At 50.5% G+C, this 21,226-nt stretch overlaps 1 protein-coding gene across 1 annotated transcript in view; it reads right to left on the bottom strand.

Annotated features, from left to right (window-relative positions):
* Nucleotides 1–21,226, bottom strand: part of LOC147090488 (rhomboid-related protein 4-like) — a 64,519-nt gene that overhangs the window by 19,824 nt on the left and 23,469 nt on the right. Inside the window, exons 3-4 of the mRNA XM_085977129.1 lie at nt 8,563–8,692; nt 118–323 (exon numbers count right to left, since the gene is read on the bottom strand). Coding sequence (XP_085833255.1) covers nt 118–323; nt 8,563–8,692 — 336 coding nt within the window. The remainder of the gene's footprint in view (nt 1–117; nt 324–8,562; nt 8,693–21,226) is intronic.

The following is a 21,226-nucleotide window of genomic DNA, read 5'->3' as shown; positions in this document are numbered from 1 at the left end:
AGACACACTGGGAACCCAACCCCCGGGATTCATACATGGCTGTGGAGAAGATGTAACCTTAATGCCGCCCATGCACGTAATTTTGGTAATTTGCAAAACATTGTCAAAAAGCTCTACCAATGTCAGCACTGAAGATTTCTGCCATCATTGTTGCTTGATCGGGCTCGCAGTCCAGATATACATTCCGCGTGTGGTGGCGGCACTCTGTAAATCGCACATTACCATATTCTTTGCCAGTAAACCAATTTATTATCATCTTTAGGGGTCCTTTCACGTAGGCCAAACCAACCAGAATGCCTGCTAAGTGGCCAACGAAAGAAGATCTAAATCCAAGAGAAAACGACAATCAGTCTGTAGTGGATCATGCAGCTTATTTAAATATGAATTTAATTTAGTAAATTTAATTTTCACTTTGTTGAGCTCTACCATTACTGTACCCCAGTGTTAAACAGTGACAGACCTGTACCCACCAGTACTGTACCCTAGTGTTATACAGTGGCAGACCTGTACCCACCAGTACTGTACCCCAGTGTTATACAGTGACAGACCTGTACCCACCAGTACTGTACCCCAGTGTTATACAGTGACAGACCTGTACCCACCAGTACTGTACCCCAGTGTTATACAGTGACAAACCTGTACCCACCAGTACTGTACCCCAGTGTTATACAGTGACAGGCCTGTACCCACCAGTACTGTACCCTAGTGTTATACAGTGGCAGACCTGTACCCACCAGTACTGTACCCCAGTGTTATACAGTGACAGACCTGTACCCACCAGTACTGTACTCCAGTGTTATACAGTGACAAACCTGTACCCACCAGTACTGTACCCCAGTGTTATACAGTAACAGACCTGTACCCACCAGTACTGTACCCTAGTGTTATACAGTGACAGACCTGTACCCACCAGTACTGTACCCCAGTGTTATACAGTGACAGACCTGTACCCACCAGTACTGTACCCCAGTGTTATAGTGACAGACCTGTACCCACCAGTACTGTACCCTAGTGTTATACCGTGACAGACCTGTACCCACCAGTACTGTACCCCAGTGTTATACAGTGACATGCCTCTACCCTCCAGTGCTGTACCCCAGTGTTATACAGTGACAGACCTGTACCCAGCATTACTGTACCCCAGTGTTATACAGTGACAGACCTGTACCCACCAGTACTGTACCCCAGTGTTATACAGTGACAGACCTGTACCCACCAGTACTGTACCCTAGTGTTATACAGTGACAGACCTGTACCCACCAGTACTGTACCCCAGTGTTATACAGTGACAGACCTGTACCCACCAGTACTGTACCCCAGTGTTATACAGTGACTGACCTGTACCCACCAGTACAGTAACCCAGTGTTATACAGTCACAGACCTGTACCCACCAGTACTGTACCCTAGTGTTATACAGTGACAGACCTGTACCGACCAGTACTGTACCCCAGTATTATACAGTGACAGGTCAGTCCCCACCAGTACTATACCCCAGTGTTATACAGTGACAGACCTGTACCAAGCAGTACTGTACCCCTGTGTTATACAGTGACTGGCCTGTACCCACCAGTACTGTATCCCAGTGTTATACAGTGACAGACCTGTACCCACCAGTACTGTACCCCAGTGTTATACAGTGACAGACCTGTACCCACCAGTACTGTACCCCTGTGTTATACAGTGACTGGCCTGTACCCACCAGTACTGTATCCCAGTGTTACACAGTGACAGACCATTACCCACCAGTACTGTACCCCAGAGTTATATAGTGACAGACCTGTACCCACCAGTACTGTACCCCAGTGTTACACAGTGACAGACCTGTACCCTCCAGTAATGTACCCTGGGAGTGTGTGGTGGGACAGTGTAGAGGGAGCTTTACTCTGTTTCTAACCCCGCGCTGTACCCTGCCTGGGAGTGATTGATGGGACAGTGTAGAGTGAGATTTACTCTGTATCTAACCCGTGCTGTACCTGCCCTCGGAGTGATTGACAGGACAGTATGGTGGCAGCTTTACTCTGTATCTAACCCATGCTGTACCTGCCCTGGGAGTGTTTGATGGGACAGTGTAGAGGGAGCTTTACTCTGTATCTAACCCGTGCTGTACCTGCCCTGGGAGTGTTTGATGGGGCAGTGTAGAGCGAGCTTTACTCTGTATCTAACCCGTGCTGCACCTGTCCTGGGAGTGTTTGATGGGACAGTGTAGAAGGAGGTTTACTATGTATCTAACCCGTGCTGTTCCTCTGCTGGGAGTGTTTGATGGATCAGTGTAGAGGGAGCTTTACTCTGTCTCTAACCTGGGCTGTACCTGCCCTGGGAGTGTTTGATGGGACAGTGTAGAGGGAGCTTTATTCTTTATCTAACCCGTGGTGTACCTGCCCTGGGAGTGTTTGATGGGACAGTGTAGAGGGAGCTTTACTCTGTATCTAACCCGTGCTGTACCTGCCCTGGGAGTGGTTGATGGGCAGTGCAGAGGGAGCTATACTCTGTATCTAACCTGTGCTGTACCTCCCCGGGGAGTGTTTGATGGGGCAGTGTAGAGGCAGCTATACTCTGTATCTAACCAGTGCTGTAGCTGCCCTGGGTGTGTTTGATGGGACAGTTTAGCGTGAGCTTTACTCTGTAATGAGCCCGTACTGTTCCTGCCCTGGGAGTGTTTGATGGGACAGCGTAGAGGGAGCTTTACTCTGCATCTAACCTGTGCTGTACCTGCCGTGGGAGTGTTTGATAGGACGGTGTAGAGGGAGCTTTACTCTGCATCTAACCTGTGCTGTACTCGCCCTGGGAGTGTTTGATGGGACAGTGTAGAGGGAGCTTTACTCTGTAGCTAACCCATGCTGTACCTGCATCGGGAGTGTTTGATGGGACAGTGTAGAAGGAGCTTTACTCTGTATCTAACCCGTGCTGTACCTGCCCTGGGAATGTTTGATGGGACAGTGTAGAGGGAGCTTTACTCTGTATCTAACCTGTGCTGCACCTGCCCTGGGAGTGTTTGATGGGACAGTTTGGAGGGAGCTTTACTCTGTATCTAAACCGTGCTGTATCTGCCCTGGGAGTGTTTGTTGCGACAGTGTAGAGGGAGCTTTACTCTGTATCTAACCCGTGCTGTACCTGCCCTGGCAGTGTTTGATGGGACTGTGTAGAGGGAGCATTACTCTGTATCGAAACCATGCTGTACCTGCCCGGGGAGTGTTTGATGAGAAAGTGTAGAGGGAGCATAACTGAATACCTAACCCGTGCTGTACCTGCCCTTGAAATGTTTGATTGGGCAGTGTCGAGGGAGCTTTACTCTGTATTTAACCGGTGGTGTACCTGTCCTGGGAGTGTCTGATGGGACAGTGTAGACAGAACTTTACTCTGTATCTAACCCGTGCTCTACCTGCCCTGGGAGTGTTTGATGGGACAGTGTAGAGGGAGCTTTACTCTGTATCTAACCCGTGCTGTACCTGCCCTGGGAGTGTTTGATGGGACAGTGTAGACAGAACTTTACTCTGTATCTAACCCGTGCTCTACCTGCCCTGGGAGTGTTTGATGGGACTGTGTAGAGGGAGCTTTGCTCTGTATCTAACCCGTGCTGTAACTGCCCTGGGAGTGTTTGATGGGACAGTGTAAAGGGAGCTTTACTCTATATGTAACCCATGCTGTACCTGCCCTGGGATTGTTTGATGTGACAGTGTAGAGGGAACGTTACTCTGTATCTAATCTGTGCTGTACCTGCCCTGGGATTGTTTGATGGGACATTTTAGAGGGAGCTTTACTCTCTATCTAACCCGTGATGTACCTGCCCTCGGAGTGTTTGACGGGACAGTGTAGAGGGAGCTTTACTCTGTATCTAACCTGTGCTGTACCTGCCCTGGGAGTGTTTGATGGGACAGTGTAGAGGGAGCTTTACTCTGTATCTAACCCTTGCTGTACCTGCCCTGGGAGTGTTTGATGGGACAGTGTAGGGGTAGCTTTACTCTGTATCTAACCCGTGCTGTACCTGCCCTGGGAGTGTTTGACGGGACAGTGTAGAGGGAGCTTTACTCTGTATCTAACCAGTGCTGTACCTGACCTGGGAGTGTTTGATGGGATAGTATAGAAGGAGTTTTACTCTGTATCTAACACGTGCTGTACCTGCCCTGGGTGCGTTTGTTGGGACAGTGTAGATGGAGCATAACTCTGTATCTAACCCGTGCTGTACCTGCCCTGGGAGTGTTTGATGGGATGGTATAGAGGAACTTTACTCTGTATCTAACCCGTGCTGTACCTGCCCTGGGAGTGTTTGATAGGACACTGTATAGGGAGCTTTACTCTGTATCTAACCCGTGGTGTACCTGCCCTGGGACTGTTTGATGGGACAGTGTAGAGGGAGCTTTACTCTGTATCTAACCCATGCTGTACATGCCCTGGGAGTGTTTGATGGGACAGTGTAGAGGGAGCTTTACTCTGTATCTAACCCGTGCTGTACCTGCCCTGGGAGTGTTTGATGGGGCAGTGTAGAGCGAGTTTTACTCTGTATCTAACCCGTGCTGTACCTGCTCTGGGAGTGTTTGATAGGACAGTGCAGAGGGAACTTTACTCTGTATCTAACCCGTGCTGTACCTGCCCTGGGAGTGTTTGATAGGACAGTGTAGAGGGAGCTTTACTCTGTATCTAACCCGTGCTGTACCTGCCCTGGGAGTGTTTGATGGGACAGTGTAGAGGGTGCTTTACTCTGCATCTAACCCGTGCTGTACCTGCCCTGGCAGTGTTTGATGGGACTGTGTAGAGGGAGCATTACTCTGTATCTAACCCGTGCTGTACTTGCCCTGGGAGTGTTTGATGGGACTGTGTAGAGGGAGCTTTACTCTGTATCTAACCCATGCTGTACATGCCCTGGGAGTGTTTGATGGGACAGTGTTGAGGGAGCCTTACTCTGTATCGAACCCATGCTGTACCTGCCCGGGGAGTGTTTGATGAGAAAGTGTAGAGGGAGCATAACTGAATACCTAACCCGTGCTGTACCTGTACTGGGAGGTTTTGATGAGATGGTATAGAGGGAGCTTTACTCTGTACCTAACCCGGGCTGTACCTGCTCTGGGAGTGTTTCATAGGACAGTGTAGAGGGAGCTTTACTCTGTATCGAACCCGTCCTGTACCTGCCCTTGAAATGTTTGATTGGGCAGTGTCGAGGGAGCTTTCCTCTGTATTTAACCCGTGCTCTACCTGCCCTGGGAGTGTTTGATGGGACTGTGTAGAGGGAGATTTGCTCTGTATCTAACCTGTGCTGTACCTGCCCTGGGAGTGTTTGATGGGACAGTGTGGAGGGAGCTTTGCTCTGTATCTAACCCATGCTGTACCTGCCCTGGGAGTGTTTGATGGGACAGTGTAGAGGGAGATTTGCACTGTATCTAACCCGTGCTGTACCTGCCCTGGGAGTGTTTGATGGGACAGTGTAAAGGGAGCTTTACTCTATATGTAACCCATGCTGTACCTGCCCTGGGATTGTTTGATGTGGCAGTGTAGAGGGAACGTTACTCTGTATCTAATCTGTGCTGTATCTGCCCTGGGATTGTTTGATGGGACAGTGTAGAGGGAGCTTTACTCTGTACCTAACCCATGCTGTACCTGCATCGGGAGTGTTTGATGGGACAGTGTAGAGGGAGCTTTGCTCTGTATCTAACCCGTGCTGTACCTGCCCTGGGAGTGTTTGATGGGACAGTGTAGAGGGAGCTTTACTCTCTATCTAACCCGTGATGTACCTGCCCTCGGAGTGTTTGACGGGACAGTGTAGAGGTAGCTTTGCTCTGTATCTAACCCGTGCTGTACCTGCCCTGGGAGTGTTTGACGGGACAGTGTAGAGGGAGCTTTACTCTGTATCTAACCCGTGCTGTACCTGCCCTGGGAGTGTTTGATGGGACCGTGTAGAGGGAGCATTACTCTGTATCTAACCCGTGCTGTACCTGCCCTGGGAGTGTTTGATGGGATGGTACAGAGGAACTTTACTCTGTATCTAACCCGTGCTGTACCTGCCCTGGGAGTGTTTGATAGGACACTGTAGAGGGAGCTTTACTCTCTATCTAACCCATGCTGTTTCTGCCCTGGGAGTGTTTGATGGGACAATGTAGAGGGAGCTTTACTCTGTACCTAACCTGTGCTGTACCTGCCCTGGGGGTGTTTCACAGGTCAGTGTAGAGGGAGCTTTACTCTCTATCCAACCCGTAGTGTAACTGCCCTGGAAGTGTTTGATGGGACAGTGTAAACGGAACTTTATTCTGTATCTAACCCGTGCTGTACCTGTCCTGGGCATGTTTGCTTGGACAGTGTAGAGGGAGCTTTACTCTGTATCTAACCTGTGCTGTACCTGCCATGGGAGTGTTTGATGGGTCAGTGTAGAGGGAGCTTTACTCTGTATCTAACCCGTGCTGTACCTGTCCTGGGAGTGTTTGATGTGACAGTGTAGAGGGAGCTTTACTCTGTATCTAACCCGTGCTGTACCTGCCCTGGGAGTGTTTGACGGGACAGTGTAGAGGGAGCTTTACTCTGTATCTAACCCGTGCTGTACCTGCCCTGGGAGTGTTTGATGGGACAGTGTAGAGGGAGCTTTACTCTGTATCTAACCCGTGCTGTACCTGCCCTGGGAGTGTTTGATGGGTCAGTGTAGAGGGAGCTTTACTCTGTATCTAACCTGTGCTGTACCTGCCCTGGGAGTGTTTGATGGGTCAGTGTAGAGGGAGCTTTACTCTGTATCTAACCCGTGCTGTACCTGCCCTGGGAGTGTTTGATGGGACAGTGTAGAGGGAGCTTTCCCCTGTATCTAACCCGTGCTGTACCTGACCTGGGAGTGTTTGATGGGACAGTGTAGAGGGAGCTTTATTCCGTATCTAACGCATGCTTTGCCTGCCCTGGGAGTGTTTGATGCTGACACTGGGTGCGTGAAATGGGGACTTGCTCCTAATTCTAGTTTGAACATCCCTCACCTTGATAAGCACAAAAATGTATTTTGATTTCTATATATAAATAGCGATTTGCCTGCTCAACACAATGGCCGGAATAACGGGGCAACGCTAATAAAATTAAAAATCACAATGTCCAATAGTGATGCCCTCTAAAAGACCTAAACAGATCTGATTGCAATTCATTTGCTAATGTATCTCCGAGCTGCGCCGTATTTATACCAGTCCAGACTACACAGACTTAATCCCACTCAGCGGGACCACTTTAAATCATAAAGTTGAGACTGCCCTTGGTGAGTTTCAAATTTCCTGAACCGCTGCACTCATTAATGACTCCCATTCAGAAATTAACACTTAATAAGAGGATGGTTAACAGCAAAGAATGACCCCCCCCATGAAACTGCCCACGACTTGCGGCTCAGTTAATCCAGTTTAAGCGGCCCCTTTGTCATTGACGTCTATGGTAATGGAAGACGGTTAGTACCATTTGCCCGATATAGACGGCCCTCCGGGACCAGGAGAGACGGTGCAAGTGGTGGGGAGTGCGGTACATATATAAACGTATCAGGTTTTTTTGTGGCATAGTAAGTTTGCCTAGCGTCCTTTCACACCCCGGCATCTGGTGCAGCCACTGCGTCGGGACCGCAAGCGCCCGACCCAAGCCCGCGACCTCCGCCACCTAGAAGGGCAAAGGGCAACCCTGGCTCAGTGCGTCGCACTCTCGCCTCGGAATCAGAAGGTTCGTGGGTTCAAGTCCCCACTCCAGAGACTTGAGCCCAGAACCCAGGCCGACACTCCCAGTGCCAGTGCTGAGGGAGTGCCGCACTGTCGGAGGTGCCATCTTTCGGATGAGACGTTAAACCGAGGGCCCCGTCTGCTCTCTCAGGTGCACCTAAAAGATCCCACGGCCGCTATTTCAAAGAAGAGCAAGGGGCGTCCTGGGGCCAATATTTATCCCTCAACCAACATCACTGAAAAGCAGATTCTCTAGTCATCATCTCATTGCTGTTTGTGGGAGCTTGCTGTGCGCAAATTGGTTGCTGTTGTTTCCTACTTAACACCAGTGACTACACTTCAAAAGTAAACTGGCTGTGAAGCGCTTTGGGATGTCCGGAGGTTATGAAAGTTGCTGTATGAATGCAAGTCTTTCTTTCTTTCTATTAGTCCGACTGCCCTGCCCTCTCCCCATAGCCCTGAAAATGCCCCCCTTCAAAGTTCGCCGTCCCTTCATCGTCGCGGGGCCAAAATCTTGGGACTCCCTCCCGAACAGCATGGCGGATGTACCTTCGCCAGACGGGACTGTCGTGGTTCAAGGAGTCTTCTCAAGGGCAGTGAGGGGTGGGCAATAAATGCCCGCCTCGCCAGCGACGCCCGCATCCCGAGAATGGGAATTCCTGCACCGTGCCGGGTGGGTACAAGTTTCACCGTACACAACAGACCGTAATTTAACTAATTTGTAACAAGCAAGGGGCCAAACAGCAGATTGGCTAGCCCGGGTAATGACTCACCGGTGCGTTGAGTCATGACGTTCTTCCCACATGCTCTGCATCAAATAGGGCATGATTAACCCCGCCCACTCCATAGTCTCGTAACACACACCCTGTTCCCGTATCAGTGTCGGTGGAGTGGCAGAGAATACTTTACCTTGGGGAGAGCAAGTGAATAAGGATAAGTTCGGCCCAGCAGGCATTTCGTCTTTTGATTTGAAACGGACCCGGAATATTTCCATCAGCGCTATGACCGTTGTTGATCACTTTCAGAGCGAAAAGAATCCCTGTTGGAGAAAGAAGACAATGCCTCAATAAAATGCTTGTGGCAGATCGCATTTCCCTTGTGTTGAATTTTTTTTAGCAACGTATTTCTGCACTGTTAGATTCGGAGTGTTATTCATAGGAAGGATCATTAGAATCATTAAGGTTCTTATAAGGAATAGGCTTCTCTCGCGACGCTGCCCCCCACGCCCCGGTACTCGAGAGTCCATTCCGTGCACACAGCAGAGGTCTTAGCTGAGCAGGTGCATGGGAGCCTCATGCTCTCACGTTAAGAGGGTAAGCTCTCACCGTAGGGTTGTCACTTTGATGGACAGCTCTTCCCTTCTCTTCTGTACACACTGATATAACCTACCTGTATTATTTCCAATTTCTGCTTACCCTCTACTAACTAACCTCAACCCTATTCCCACCAAACTACTAACCACCACACTTCCCGTCCTGGCCCCCATGTTAGCTGATATTGTTAATGGTTCCCTTGTCTCACGCACTGTACCCCTCCCTTTCAAATCTGCCATCATCACCCCCCGTCCCTCAAAAAACACAACCTCGACGCCTCTGTCCTTGCAAACTATTGCCCTATCTCCAACCTCCCTTTCCTCTCCAAAGTCCTTGAACGTGTTGTCGCTTCCCAAAGCCGTGTCCAACTTTCCCGGAACTCCTCTCCGTGTTTGAACCCCTCTAATCAGGTTTCCGCCCCTGCCACAGCACGACCCTTTATCAAAGTCACAAATTATATCCCATGTGACTGTGACCATGGTAAACTAGCCATCCTCGACCTGTCTGCAGCCTTTGAAACGATTTGCCAAACCATCCTCCACCAACACCTCCTCTCGGTTGTCCAGCTGGGTGGGACTGCCCTCGCCTGGTTCCATTCTTATCCAGTCGTAGTCAGAGTATCACCTGCAATGGCTTCTCTTCCTGCTCCTGCCCCGTTATCTCTGGACTCCCCCAAGGATCTATCCTTGGCCTCCTCCTATTTCTCATCTAAATGCTACCCCTCAGTGACACCATCCAAAAACACATCAGGTTCCACATATACACTAATGCCACCTCTCTCGACCCCCACCGCTGTCTCTAACTTGTCTGACGTACTGGATGAGCAGAAACTTCCTCCAGTGAAATATTGGGAAGACCGAAGCCATTGTCTTCGGTCCCCACCACAAAGACTGTTCCCTAGCCACCGACTCCACTCCCCTCTCCCCGGCCACTGACTGAGGCTGAGCCAGACTGTTCAAAAACTTGCTGTCCTATTTGACCCCAAGATGAGCGTCCGACTACACATCCATTCCGTCACCAACACCGCCTACTTCCACCTTCGTAACATCGCCTGACTCCGCCCCTGCCTCAGCTCATCTGCTGCTGAAACCCTCATCCATGCCTTTGTTACCTCTAGACTTGACTATTCCAATGCACCCCTGACCGGCCTTCCATCTTCCACCCTACATAAACAAGCTCATCAAAAACTCTGCTGCCCGAGTCATAACTCGCGCCAAGTCCCGTTCATCCATCACCATTGTGTTTGCTGACCTACATTGGCTCCCAATCCAGCAATGCCTTGATTTTAAAATTCTTATTCTTGTTTTCAAATCCATCCATAGCCTCGCCCCTCCCTATCTCTGTAACCTCCTCCAGCCCTACAACTCTCCGAAATCTCTGTGCTCCTCTAATTCAGGCCTCTTGTGCATCCCTGATTTCTATCGCCCCACCATTGGCGGCCGTGCCTTCAGCTGCCGAGGGCCCTAAACTCTGGAATTCCCTTCCTAGTGATGCATTTTGGCAGAAGGAACAGGGAGAGGTCATATACACTTAATGGCACAGTTTTAAAGAGTGTGCAGGAACAGAGGGACCTGGGAGTTAATGTGCATAGGTCCCTGAAGGTGGCGGGACATATTGAGAGAGTGGTTAGCAAAGCATATGGGATCTTGGGCTTCATAAATAGAGGTACAAAGGTAAAGAAGTTATGCTGAACCTTCATAAAGCGCTGGTTAGGCCACAACTGGAGTATTGCGTCCAGTTCTGGTCACCACACTTTAGGAAGGGTGTGAAGGCCCTTGAGAGGGTGCAGAGGAGATTTACCAGAATGGTTCTGGGGATGGGGGATCTTTGCTACAAGGACAGGTTGGAGAAGCTGGATTTGTTTTCATTAGAGCAAAGGAGGTTGAGGGGTGATTTGATCGAGGTGTACAAGATTATTGTTGTGTATGTACCTTTAAGAGAAGAACTGATTTTATACTGCAGTACCGGCAGTGACCACCCCTGTATAAAAGGCCCTAGCAGGCTTCTGTACTTCAGTCTGACGTTACCCTCTGTTCAGTAAAATACCTGTTTAATTGTTCTCCCGAAGTCCGTGTATTATTGAGGTGCGGACTTTACAGTGGCGACGAGCAGGTTCGAACTCACCTGCGGCACTACATCACCTCACCCTGAGAAGAAGTTTCTTGGAGGTCGAAGTCTGAGCAACGGGCGTCGACCGCGGGCAACCGCCCAAGGATCCATCGGTGTTCGGAGAATTGCGGGAGAGGCTGTGGAGAGCTGAGCTTGGCTCCCCAGTCAAGGTGTTCCAGCAAATCGTGCTGGTAGCAGGTAGTGCGCTGACCCTTCCAGACTGCGGCGGGCTCGAGCTCGATCGAGCGGCTCTGCAAAAGGGGCCATGCAGCGTCGTCGGGAGGAAAAGACAGAGATAGAGGGTGGAGCGCACAGGGCGCGGTCGGTGCTCAAGAACCGGGCAGCGGAGAGAAAATAAACGAGGGGAAGGAAAAGTGAGACGCGCCGAAGCCGCGGGTCGCCGCCATTACCCTGTAGAACGCTAGGAGCAGCGTGGCAGCAAGGGGAAGAAGGAAAAGCGCGGGAGGCGCCATTTTATTCCATTGGGGAAGAAGGAAAAGTGCGGGAGGCGCCATTTTATTCCATTGGGGAAGAAGAAAAAGCGCGGGAGGCGCCATCTTAAATCACCCAAGATGCCGAAAAGTGGCAGTATCACTGCTTTCGACAACGAGGTAGAAGACTGGACCACGTATGTGGAAAGAATTGAAGTGTACTGCAAGGCAAATGAGGTGGCCAATGGAAAGAAGGCGTCGGTATTATTAAATTTGATGGGCGCGAGAACGTACGGCCTATTGCAGAATTTAATTACCCCAGCTAAACCAATGGAGAAAAGTTTTGAGGAGATTGTTAATATCTTACAGGAACACCTAAACCCTACACCGCTGCTGATAGCAGAAAGATTCAAGTTCCATAAACGAAACCAGCACAAAGATGAGAGCAATGCTGACTATCTTACGGAACTACGCAAGTTATCGAAGCACTGCCACTTCGGAGCAGGACTGGCAGACACCTTACGTGATAAGTTTGTCTGCGGGCTCCAGAGTGAAAGAATCCAGAAACGACTACTTTCGAAAAAGGACCTGACGCTAGAACAGGCTTTCAGCGTGGCAGTATCCTACGAAGCAGCAGCACGGGGAGCTGCGGAAATACAACAGAAACCACAAGAATACAGCGCTAACGAAATGGCGTATGGAGCAGAAAAGTGCTATCGCTGCGGCAGAACAACCCATGATCAGAAGGACTGCTGGTTTAAGGACAAAGTATGCAGGCAATGCGGGAAAATGGGACATATAGCAAGAGTCTGCAGGTCGGGAAAAAAAACCAACACTACAAGAACTACTAAGGAAAAGTACAAGAAAGAAAAAAAATGACAGACAGTAGTTCGGAAGATCAGGAGAGTGATAGCGACTCCGGGAGCAGGAGACTAAGTTGTCTAAAGTTACACAATGTGATCGCAAAGGAGGATCACTGAACCATTTGGGTCACCCTCATGATAGCAGTGTCCCAAGTAAAGATGGAATTGGATACAGGATCAGCCCTAACTGTCATGAATCGACGAGACTATGATCGGCTATTCTCACACATACCCTTAAAGGACACGTCCATTGTATTGAAGACATACACGGGGCAAAAAATCTACCCCAGAGGAAAAATAAGGGTGCCAGTTAAATATAACGGCAAGGAAACACAGAAACTGTATCTATATATACTACAAGATGGAGGACCACCATTATTGGGACGTGAATGGATCCGAAAAATACAATTGGATTGGCATTCCATTCAGGCGCTAACTGTGACTGACAAAAAGGATGATGACGTCGCACCTGGACGTCTGTCACAAATTCTAACTGACGCGAAAGAGGTGTTCCAACAAGGACTTGGGACTCTAAAAGGAGTAAAGGCAACGATAAAAATCGAAGATAACGCAAACTCAAATTTTTTTAAGGCCAGACCGGTGCCGTACGCGATCCGCCCAGCCGTTGAAGCAGAACTGGAGAGCCTGGAGCGTTCGGGTGTGCTGTCCAAGGTGGACTGGAGCGAGTGGGCCACACCCATCGTTCCTGTAATGAAGAAATCATTGAGCAGCACGCCTGGGGAGCCGAAGAAGGTTCGCATCTGTGGGGACTTCAAGGTAACTGTGAACCCAGTCCTGCACACAGTACAATATTCACTTCCATGGATAGAAGATATTTTTGCCTCACTATCTGGAGGGAAACGTTTTACGAAGATTGATCTGGCCCAAGTGTATCTACAAATGGATGTGGAAGACGCATCTAGGAAATACCTCACGATAAACACTCACAAAGGCCTTTACCAGTACAATTGACTGGTATTCGGGGTAGCATCAGCCCCGGCTATTTGGCAGAGGGCAATGGAACAAGTCCTGCAAGGGATCCCAGGGACCCAGTGTTATTTGGATGACATCCTGGTGACGGGCGAAAATGACAGTGAACACCTTGCCAACCTGGAGCAGGTGCTCACTAGATTGCAGGAATATGGGCTACGAGCCAACCGCCCCAAATGCGAGTTCTTCAGGAGACAAATCTCGTATTGTGGCCACATGATTGATGAGGAAGGGTTGCATAAGTTGCCGGACAAGATTGAGGCTGTAGTCAAGGCTCCAGAACCGGAAAATGTGTCGCAACTGGGGTCGTTTCTCGGGCTGGTGAACTACTACCATAAGTTCTTGCCGAATTTATCTACAATTCTGCACCCACTGAACGCCCTACTGCAAACTGGAGTAACATGGAAATGGAGTGATGAGTGTAAGCGTGCCTTTCAGAAATGTAAATGCCTAATCACTTCAAAAGAAGTATTGGCCCACTACAACCCAACACTACCGATTCGGTTGGCATGTGATGCGTCTCCCTACGGCATTGGAGCGGTGCTGTCACACAAATTCCTTGACGGTTCAGAGAGGCCAATAGCCTTTGCGTTGCACTCGTTAACCTCAGCCGAGCGTAACTACGCCCAGATTGACAGGGAGGCCCTCAGCCTGGTGTGGGGGGTGAAGAAGTTCAATCACTATCTGCACGGGCAGAAATTCACCCTACTGACTGATCATCAGCCCCTGGTCTCCATTTTTAATCCAAAGAAGGGCGTTCCGGTGATGACGGCGCAACGGCTGCAAAGATGGTCACTTTTTCTAGGGGCACATCAGTACGACATAGAATACAAGGGTACGAAGCAGCATGGAAACGCTGATGGGCTGTCGCGCCTATCGTTGCCTACGGTAGAGGAAGCACCTGCAGTGGACCCTGTTGAGATATTCCATGCGACCATAGTCGAATGTCTGCCTGTTACAAACTCAAGTATAGAGAAGGAAACCCGAAATGACCCGACACTCTCTCGGGTCTATGATTTGACGGTGAAGGGATGGCCAGCACATGGCGACTCACTGTTGCCAGCATTCTCGCCAAGGAGAGAACAGCTGTCAGTGTGCCGGGGGACCTTGATGTGTGGATCCCGAGTGGTAATTCCACCCAAGTTGAGAGACAGAGTGCTCAATGAGCTTCATGAAGGTCATCTGGGAGGGGTAAAAATGAAAAGCTTAGCCAGGGCTTATGTGTGGTGGCCGGGAATCGATAAGCAAATCGAGGACCTGACCAAGAACTGCTCAGGATGCCAGAAAGTCCAAAATGCACCACCACAGGCCCCTCTACACCCATGGGAGTGGCACTCATCTCCCCGGCAACGGGTACACCTTGATTTTGCTGGTCCATTAATGGACTCAATGTTTCTAATCGCCGTGGACGCCCATTCGAAATGGCCAGAGGTCATCAAAATGTCCTCCACCACCACGGAGAAAACTATTGCAGTCCTACGAACCATCTTCGCCAGGAATGGCTTGCCAGAACAGAATTGCTCCGACAATGGGCCACAGTTTGTGTCAGAGGATTTCCGGAGGTTTCTGAGGAATAATGGGGTGAAACATTACACATCTGCCCCATATCATCCAGCCACAAATGGATTGGCTGAAAGGTTTGTTCAGACCTTTAAAAAGGCAATAAAGGCGATGTATAACGACGACATACCACTACAACACAAGGTAGATAATTTCTTGTTTGCTTACCGGAATGCGACACATGCAGTCACCAACCAAGCTCCAGCCATAATGTTCTCCAACCGAAGGCTAAGATGTCGCCTGGATTTGCTCAAACCAAACATAAGACGAGATGTTGAGGATAAGCAATTCCAGCACATCAACGAGAAGCCAACCAGGAGCTTCAAGATAGGACAATCAGTCTTGGCCCGTGACTACCGAACAGAAAAATGGCAGCCAGGAACGATATGCACACAGCAGGGACCACTAATGTACACAGTGGACGTTGGAGAGAGCATCGTGAGATGCCATGCTGACCAGATTCTAGAGTCACGGGAACAAGCCAAACCTATACCACGAGCATGTGCACCTGGTAATGAGCCCGAAGTACAGATTGCGTCTACCTCAGAAGCAGTGGTATTGGAAGCTGACGAACCAACCAATCACAATGAGCCAGAATCGACTCCACCGCAAGAATAGGATACTCGAGAAAGGCGCTATCCAGTCAGGATTAGGAAGCCTCCTCAAAGACTGAACTTATAAATGATTATTTTAGTTGATGTATATAGTACCGAGAAAATTGTAATTGTAATTAATTATTATTTAGTTGTTAAATGAATGTTATGTACTGTTTATCTAAAAGGGGAGGAATTGTTGTGTATGTACCTTTAAGAGAAGAACTGATTTTATACTGCAGTACCGGCAGTGACCACCCCTGTATAAAAGGCCCGAGCAGGCTTCTGTACTTCAGTCTGACGTTACCCTCTGTTCAGTAAAATACCTGTTTAATTGTTCTCCCGAAGTCCGTGTATTATTGAGGCGCGGACTTTACAATTATGACGGGTTTGGATAGGTTAGACGAGGAAAGGCTGTTCCCACTAGTTGATGCTACAAGGACTAGGGGACGCAGGTTTAAGATTTTGGGCAAGAGATAGAGGGGGGATGTGAGGAAAAACTTTTTGACGCAGCGAGTGGTGAGGACCTGGAACTCGCTGCTGATGTTTTCAAGGGGAGACCGGATAGGCACTTGAGGGAAATAAACTTGCAGGGCTACGGGGATAGAGCGGGGGAATGGGACTGACTGGATTGCTCTACAGAGAGCCGGCACGGACTCGATGGGCCGAATGGTCTCCTTCTGTGCCGTTATGACTCTATGGCCTAGAAATTCGGTGGGCTGCGCCACCAGTTAGCGCCTAAAGAGGGCACTCAGTGGCTTTAGCGCCACTGGCCACGCCTCCCGTGATATTTAGCTGGGGCGCTAATGGCAGCGTTAGCCTGTTGCGCTGCGCTGCCACCGATGACGTCATCGGTGTGCGCAGCGCCCCGCTACCGCCCCGATCACGATATTTGGCAGCGACCGCCTCTGTAGCGCCGCTCGCTAATCGCGCCCAGTTCACGGGGCCTACCTGTGGCAGCAGTGGCACAAATTAAGGCGGAGGTGCGGGGCGGCCGTTTTTTCCGGCAGCCGCCTGCCAGCGCCTCCGTCCCCGGCCTCCTGTTCTCCCCCCGCGGCATTGCCGGCTGTTTTCTGAGAGCCCGGCACTTCTCGGTGCCGGGCTCTCCGGGCTCTTTTGCCGGCACTCGCGATCGCTCATCGCGCTGGTGCAGGCCCCTCCCCCTTAAGGATGGGAGGAAGGCCTGCAGTGCCGCTGCACGCCGTGCCGCAGCGTGCCGTGCCGCAGCATGTGGCGCTGCGGCACGTTGCGCTGCGATATTCAGTTTCAGCGCCCTAAGAGGGACGCGGAGCGCCTCGACCCTCGCCCCGTGTCCCTCTTGAGGCGCTCAAGCTGAATTTCCGGCGATCGCTGCTGCTCCGATCGCAGCGCTAAATCTGGCGCCCAGGCGAGCTTGGCGCCCTGTTTGCGGCTCCACCCAATTTCTCCCCCATGACTCTACACCTCTCCCCTTCTCTCCCTCTCATTCTTCCATTAAGACGCTCCTTAAACCCTACCTTGTGACCCAGGTCACCTGTCCTAATATCTCTTTATGTGGCCTGGTGTCAATTTTTGTTTGATAACGCTTCTGTGAAGCGCCTTGGGGTGTTTTACTACGTTAAAGGCGCTGTATAAATACAAGTTGTTGTTGTTGTCCCACTTCACCTTAACAAATCTAATTTCACAGATATATTTGCAGAATAATTTACTGTTCTTTTTAACATGGCTTGAGGTTCTCTCCCTAGATTGATCCCTGGGATGAGAGTGTTGAGTGGATTGGGCCGATACTCTCTGGAGTTCAGAAGAATGAGGGGTGATCTCATTGAAACATATAAGATTCTGAGGGGGTTTGACAGGGTAGATGCTGAGAGGTTGTTTCCCCCTGGCTGGAGAGTCTAGAACTAGGGGGCACAGTCTCAGGATAAGGGGTCGGCCATTTAAGACTGAGATGAGGAGGAATTTCTTCACTTAGAGGGTTGTGAATCTTTGGAATTCTCTACCCCAGAGGGCTGTGGATGCTGAATCGGTGAGTATATTCAAGGCTGCGATCGATAGACTTTTGGACTGTAGGTGAATCAAGGGTTATGGGGAGTTGAGGCAGAAGATCAGTCATGATATTACAGGAAACTTTCGATTAACCGGCACCTAAATAACCGGAAATGTCGGTTAACCGGCAAAATTCAGGAGTAGGTTCAGGTAACTTTTATTACTTTTTTTACTCCATTTGTTGCTGTGCAAGGGTGTGGCTGCAGCTGTTGCTAAGCTACAGAGACGCTTGCAACTTGTGCCCATTGTTCTGAAGCTGTTGCTTGTTGTGTCGGTACCTTTTTTACCTAGACACAATTAGAGCTCAGAACTCAGAGATTCCAACATGAAGTGCTTTATTCGAAGGGAAAGGGAAGTTCTGGAGTGTTCCGAACAAAGAGAGCTAAACTTAACCAAGAGAACACCCAACCATTTATCTCCTGTGACAGCGCCACCACAGGTGGGAGGAGAACACACAATACATAACATATTCCTCCCCTCTTAAATGGAAGGTCCACATTATTCCTCAACAGGTAAGTTACTTTCAATGCACTCAACTAACCTAGGGTAGAGGTAGACTGCCTCAACCCCTGACTTTACCCTGGGGTTTATTCTGCCCCAGTCTTGTGGGTAAGTCGCTAAGCCTACAGATCCAAGCGTCTTGGAGGCCGCCGCTCTCTGACAGGATACCGGCGGTCATCGCTGGCTTCCACAGCAGTAGGCATTGACACAGGCCTGGATGGAGAAGGTGCCTGTGTCAGTCGAAAGTTAGGAGTTTGCACAGGTGGAACAGTCTCTTTGACTTCCTGTGTTGGAGAAGAGCACTGTGGCAAAGGATGCTGGTTTGCGGTATCATCCGGAAACAGTTCAGGCCAACCAGCCGTTGGAGCCTCTGTGGCTGTCTCTGCTCCTAGCAACAGTTGATCTGTGTGTCTTCTCCAGACGACGTCCTCAGCAGTCTCAACCGTGTAAGACACAGGGCCCGTCTGCGCGATCACCGTAGCAGGAACCCATTTCGGTCCAGTGTTGTAGTTTCGAGCTAGGACGTGCTCTCCCGGATGAAACCGTCTCTCCTTGGCTCTTTTCTCTCTCTTTTCAACTTGAGCTTGTTGTTGACAATGGACAACCTGCTCTGCCCTTGGAGGTTTGAGTAAGTCAAAACTTGTCCGCAACTGCCTCTTTATCATGAGCGAAGCGGGGAAAGTTTTGGTTGTGGCATGCGGCTCGTTCCTGTAGGACAACAGGAAGCTGTTCAGACATTGGTGGATTGAGCCCTGATCTTGCGATGCCTTCAAGGCATGCTTCAAAGTTTGCACAAACCTTTCTGCCTGGCTGTTAGTAGAGGGATGATAGGGCGCAGACCTGATGTGTTGGACACCATTCACATGCAGGAAGGTTGCAAACTCCTGTGATACAAATTGTGGACCATTGTCACTTACAAGTTGTTCCGGTGAGCCATAACGGCTGAACATCTCACCAAGTTTCTCAATTGTTTTCTCTGCCGTGGTAGACCTCATCACAGCGACCTCCGGCCACTTGCTACGAGCGTCCACAACCACCATAAACATCTTCTCTTCGAAAGGACCGGCGAAGTCCACATGTACTCGCTGCCACACTTCTGCAGGCCAATCCCAGGGGTGTAGGGTTGCCAGCTGTGGAACATTCCGGACCCTTTGACATGGGGAACATGCTTTGGCTTTCTCCTCAATATTCCCATCGAGACCTGGCCACCAGAAGTAGCTTCTTGCCATTTCCTTCATCCGAACCATCCCACTGTGGCCTGTATGAAGTTGTTGCAGTATAGGTTCCCTCAGAGGTGGCGGAATCTCAAGCGGCAGCAGCGAGGCTATAAAAGTCCCAGAGACCCAGGTGAGGCCTCACAGCGTCGGCGGGAATCTCGAGCGGCAGAGCGGGGCTATAAAAGTCCCAGAGACCCAGGTGAGGCCTCACAGCGTCGGCGGGAATCTCGAGCGGCAGAGCGGGGCTATAAAAGTCCCAGAGACCCAGGTGAGGCCTCACAGCGTCGGCGGGAATCTCGAGCGGCAGAGCGGGGCTATAAAAGTCCCAGAGACCCAGGTGAGGCCTCAGTGCATCGGCGGGAATCACGAGCGGCAGCAGCGGGGCTATAAAAGTCCCAGAGACCCAGGTAAGGCCTCAGTGCGTCGGCGGGAATCTCGAGCGGCAGAGCGGGGCTATAAAGGCCCCAGAGACCAGGTAAGGCCTCAGTGCGTCGGCAGGAATCTCGAGCGGCAGAGCGGGGCTATAAAAGTCCCAGAGACCCAGGTGAGGCCTCACAGCGTCGGCGGGAATCTCGAGCGGCAGAGCGGGGCTATAAAAGTCCCAGAGACCCAGGTGAGGCCTCACAGCGTCGGCGGGAATCTCGAGCGGCAGAGCGGGGCTATAAAAGTCCCAGAGACCCAGGTGAGGCCTCAGTGCGTCGGCGGGAATCACGAGCGGCAGAGCGGGGCTATAAAAGTCCCAGAGACCCAGGTAAGGCCTCAGTGCATCGGCGGGAATCTCGAGCGGCAGAGCGGGGCTATAAAAGTCCCAGAGACCCAGGTAAGGCCTCAGTGCGTCGGCGGGAATCTCGAGCGGCAGAGCGGGGCTATAAAGGCCCCAGAGACCAGGTAAGGCCTCAGTGCGTCGGCGGGAATATCGAGCAGCAGAGCGGGGCTATAAAAGTCCCAGAGACCAGGTAAGGCCTCACAGCGTCGGCGGGAATCTCGAGCGGCAGAGCGGGGCTATAAAAGTCCCAGAGACCAGGTAAGGTTTACCAGTCTCCAGTCTGGGAACTCGGAGGGAAGGAGAGAGGTAAAAAGTAATCCAAGTGTGACGTCACCAGAAAGCGGGTAAGTGATTGGTTGGTAAGTATTTCTCCCTTTTTAAGCTTAAATCTCTTTGGTTTATAGTTTCTAAGGTGTGATATTCACCATCTAGAATCGGGGCAGAGGGTATGTAAGAATAATATTAATAAATTTAATTAATTACATAGAATGGGAGATCAGGTGATGTGTTGCTGCTGCAATATGTGGGAGCTGGTGGACACCATTGATGCTCACGGTGATCACATTTGCAGTAAGTGTTGGCTGCTCGAGGAATTCCGGCTCCGTGTTGAAGAGCTGGAGTCCGAGCTTCAAACACTGAGACACATCAGGAAGGGGGAGAGTTACCTGGACTCTGTGTATCACAAGGTATTCACACCAATTAGATTAATTAATTCAGATGTAGTCCGTGGCCAGGGTCAGGATGGTGTGACTAGAAGTGAGGCAGGTACGGGGATCCAAGAGGTAGTGTTGGAGGAGCCGCAGCCCTTGCACTTGTCCAACAGGTTCGAGGCTCTTACTCCATGTGAGGATGGGAACAGGGACTGCGGGGAGGATGAGCAACCTGACCACAGCACCATGGAGCAGGGGGCCATTCAAGTGGGGCGAGTTAAAAGAAATGTTGTAGTGGTAGGGGATAGTATCGTTAGGGGGATAGATAGAGTTCTTTGCAGCCGAGAGCGAGAGTCCCAAAGGCTGTGTTGCCTGCCCGGTGCCAGGGTTAAGGACATCTCCTCTGGACTGGAGAGAAACTTGGAGTGGGAGGGGGAGGATCCAATTGTCGTGGTCCATGTTGGTACCAACGACATAGATAGGACAAGGAAGGAGGTTCTGCTGAGGGAATTTGAGCAGCTAGGGGCCAAATTAAAAAGCAGAACCACAAGGGTA

Source organism: Somniosus microcephalus, unplaced genomic scaffold, assembly GCF_052327205.1.
Source record: "Somniosus microcephalus isolate GS21.2 unplaced genomic scaffold, FLI_Smic_1.0 unresolved_chr4, whole genome shotgun sequence".
NCBI classification, from domain to species: Eukaryota; Metazoa; Chordata; class Chondrichthyes; order Squaliformes; family Somniosidae; genus Somniosus; species Somniosus microcephalus.
The sequence above is the reverse complement of the archived record's forward strand: the minus strand, read 5'-3'. Positions and strand labels throughout refer to the sequence as shown.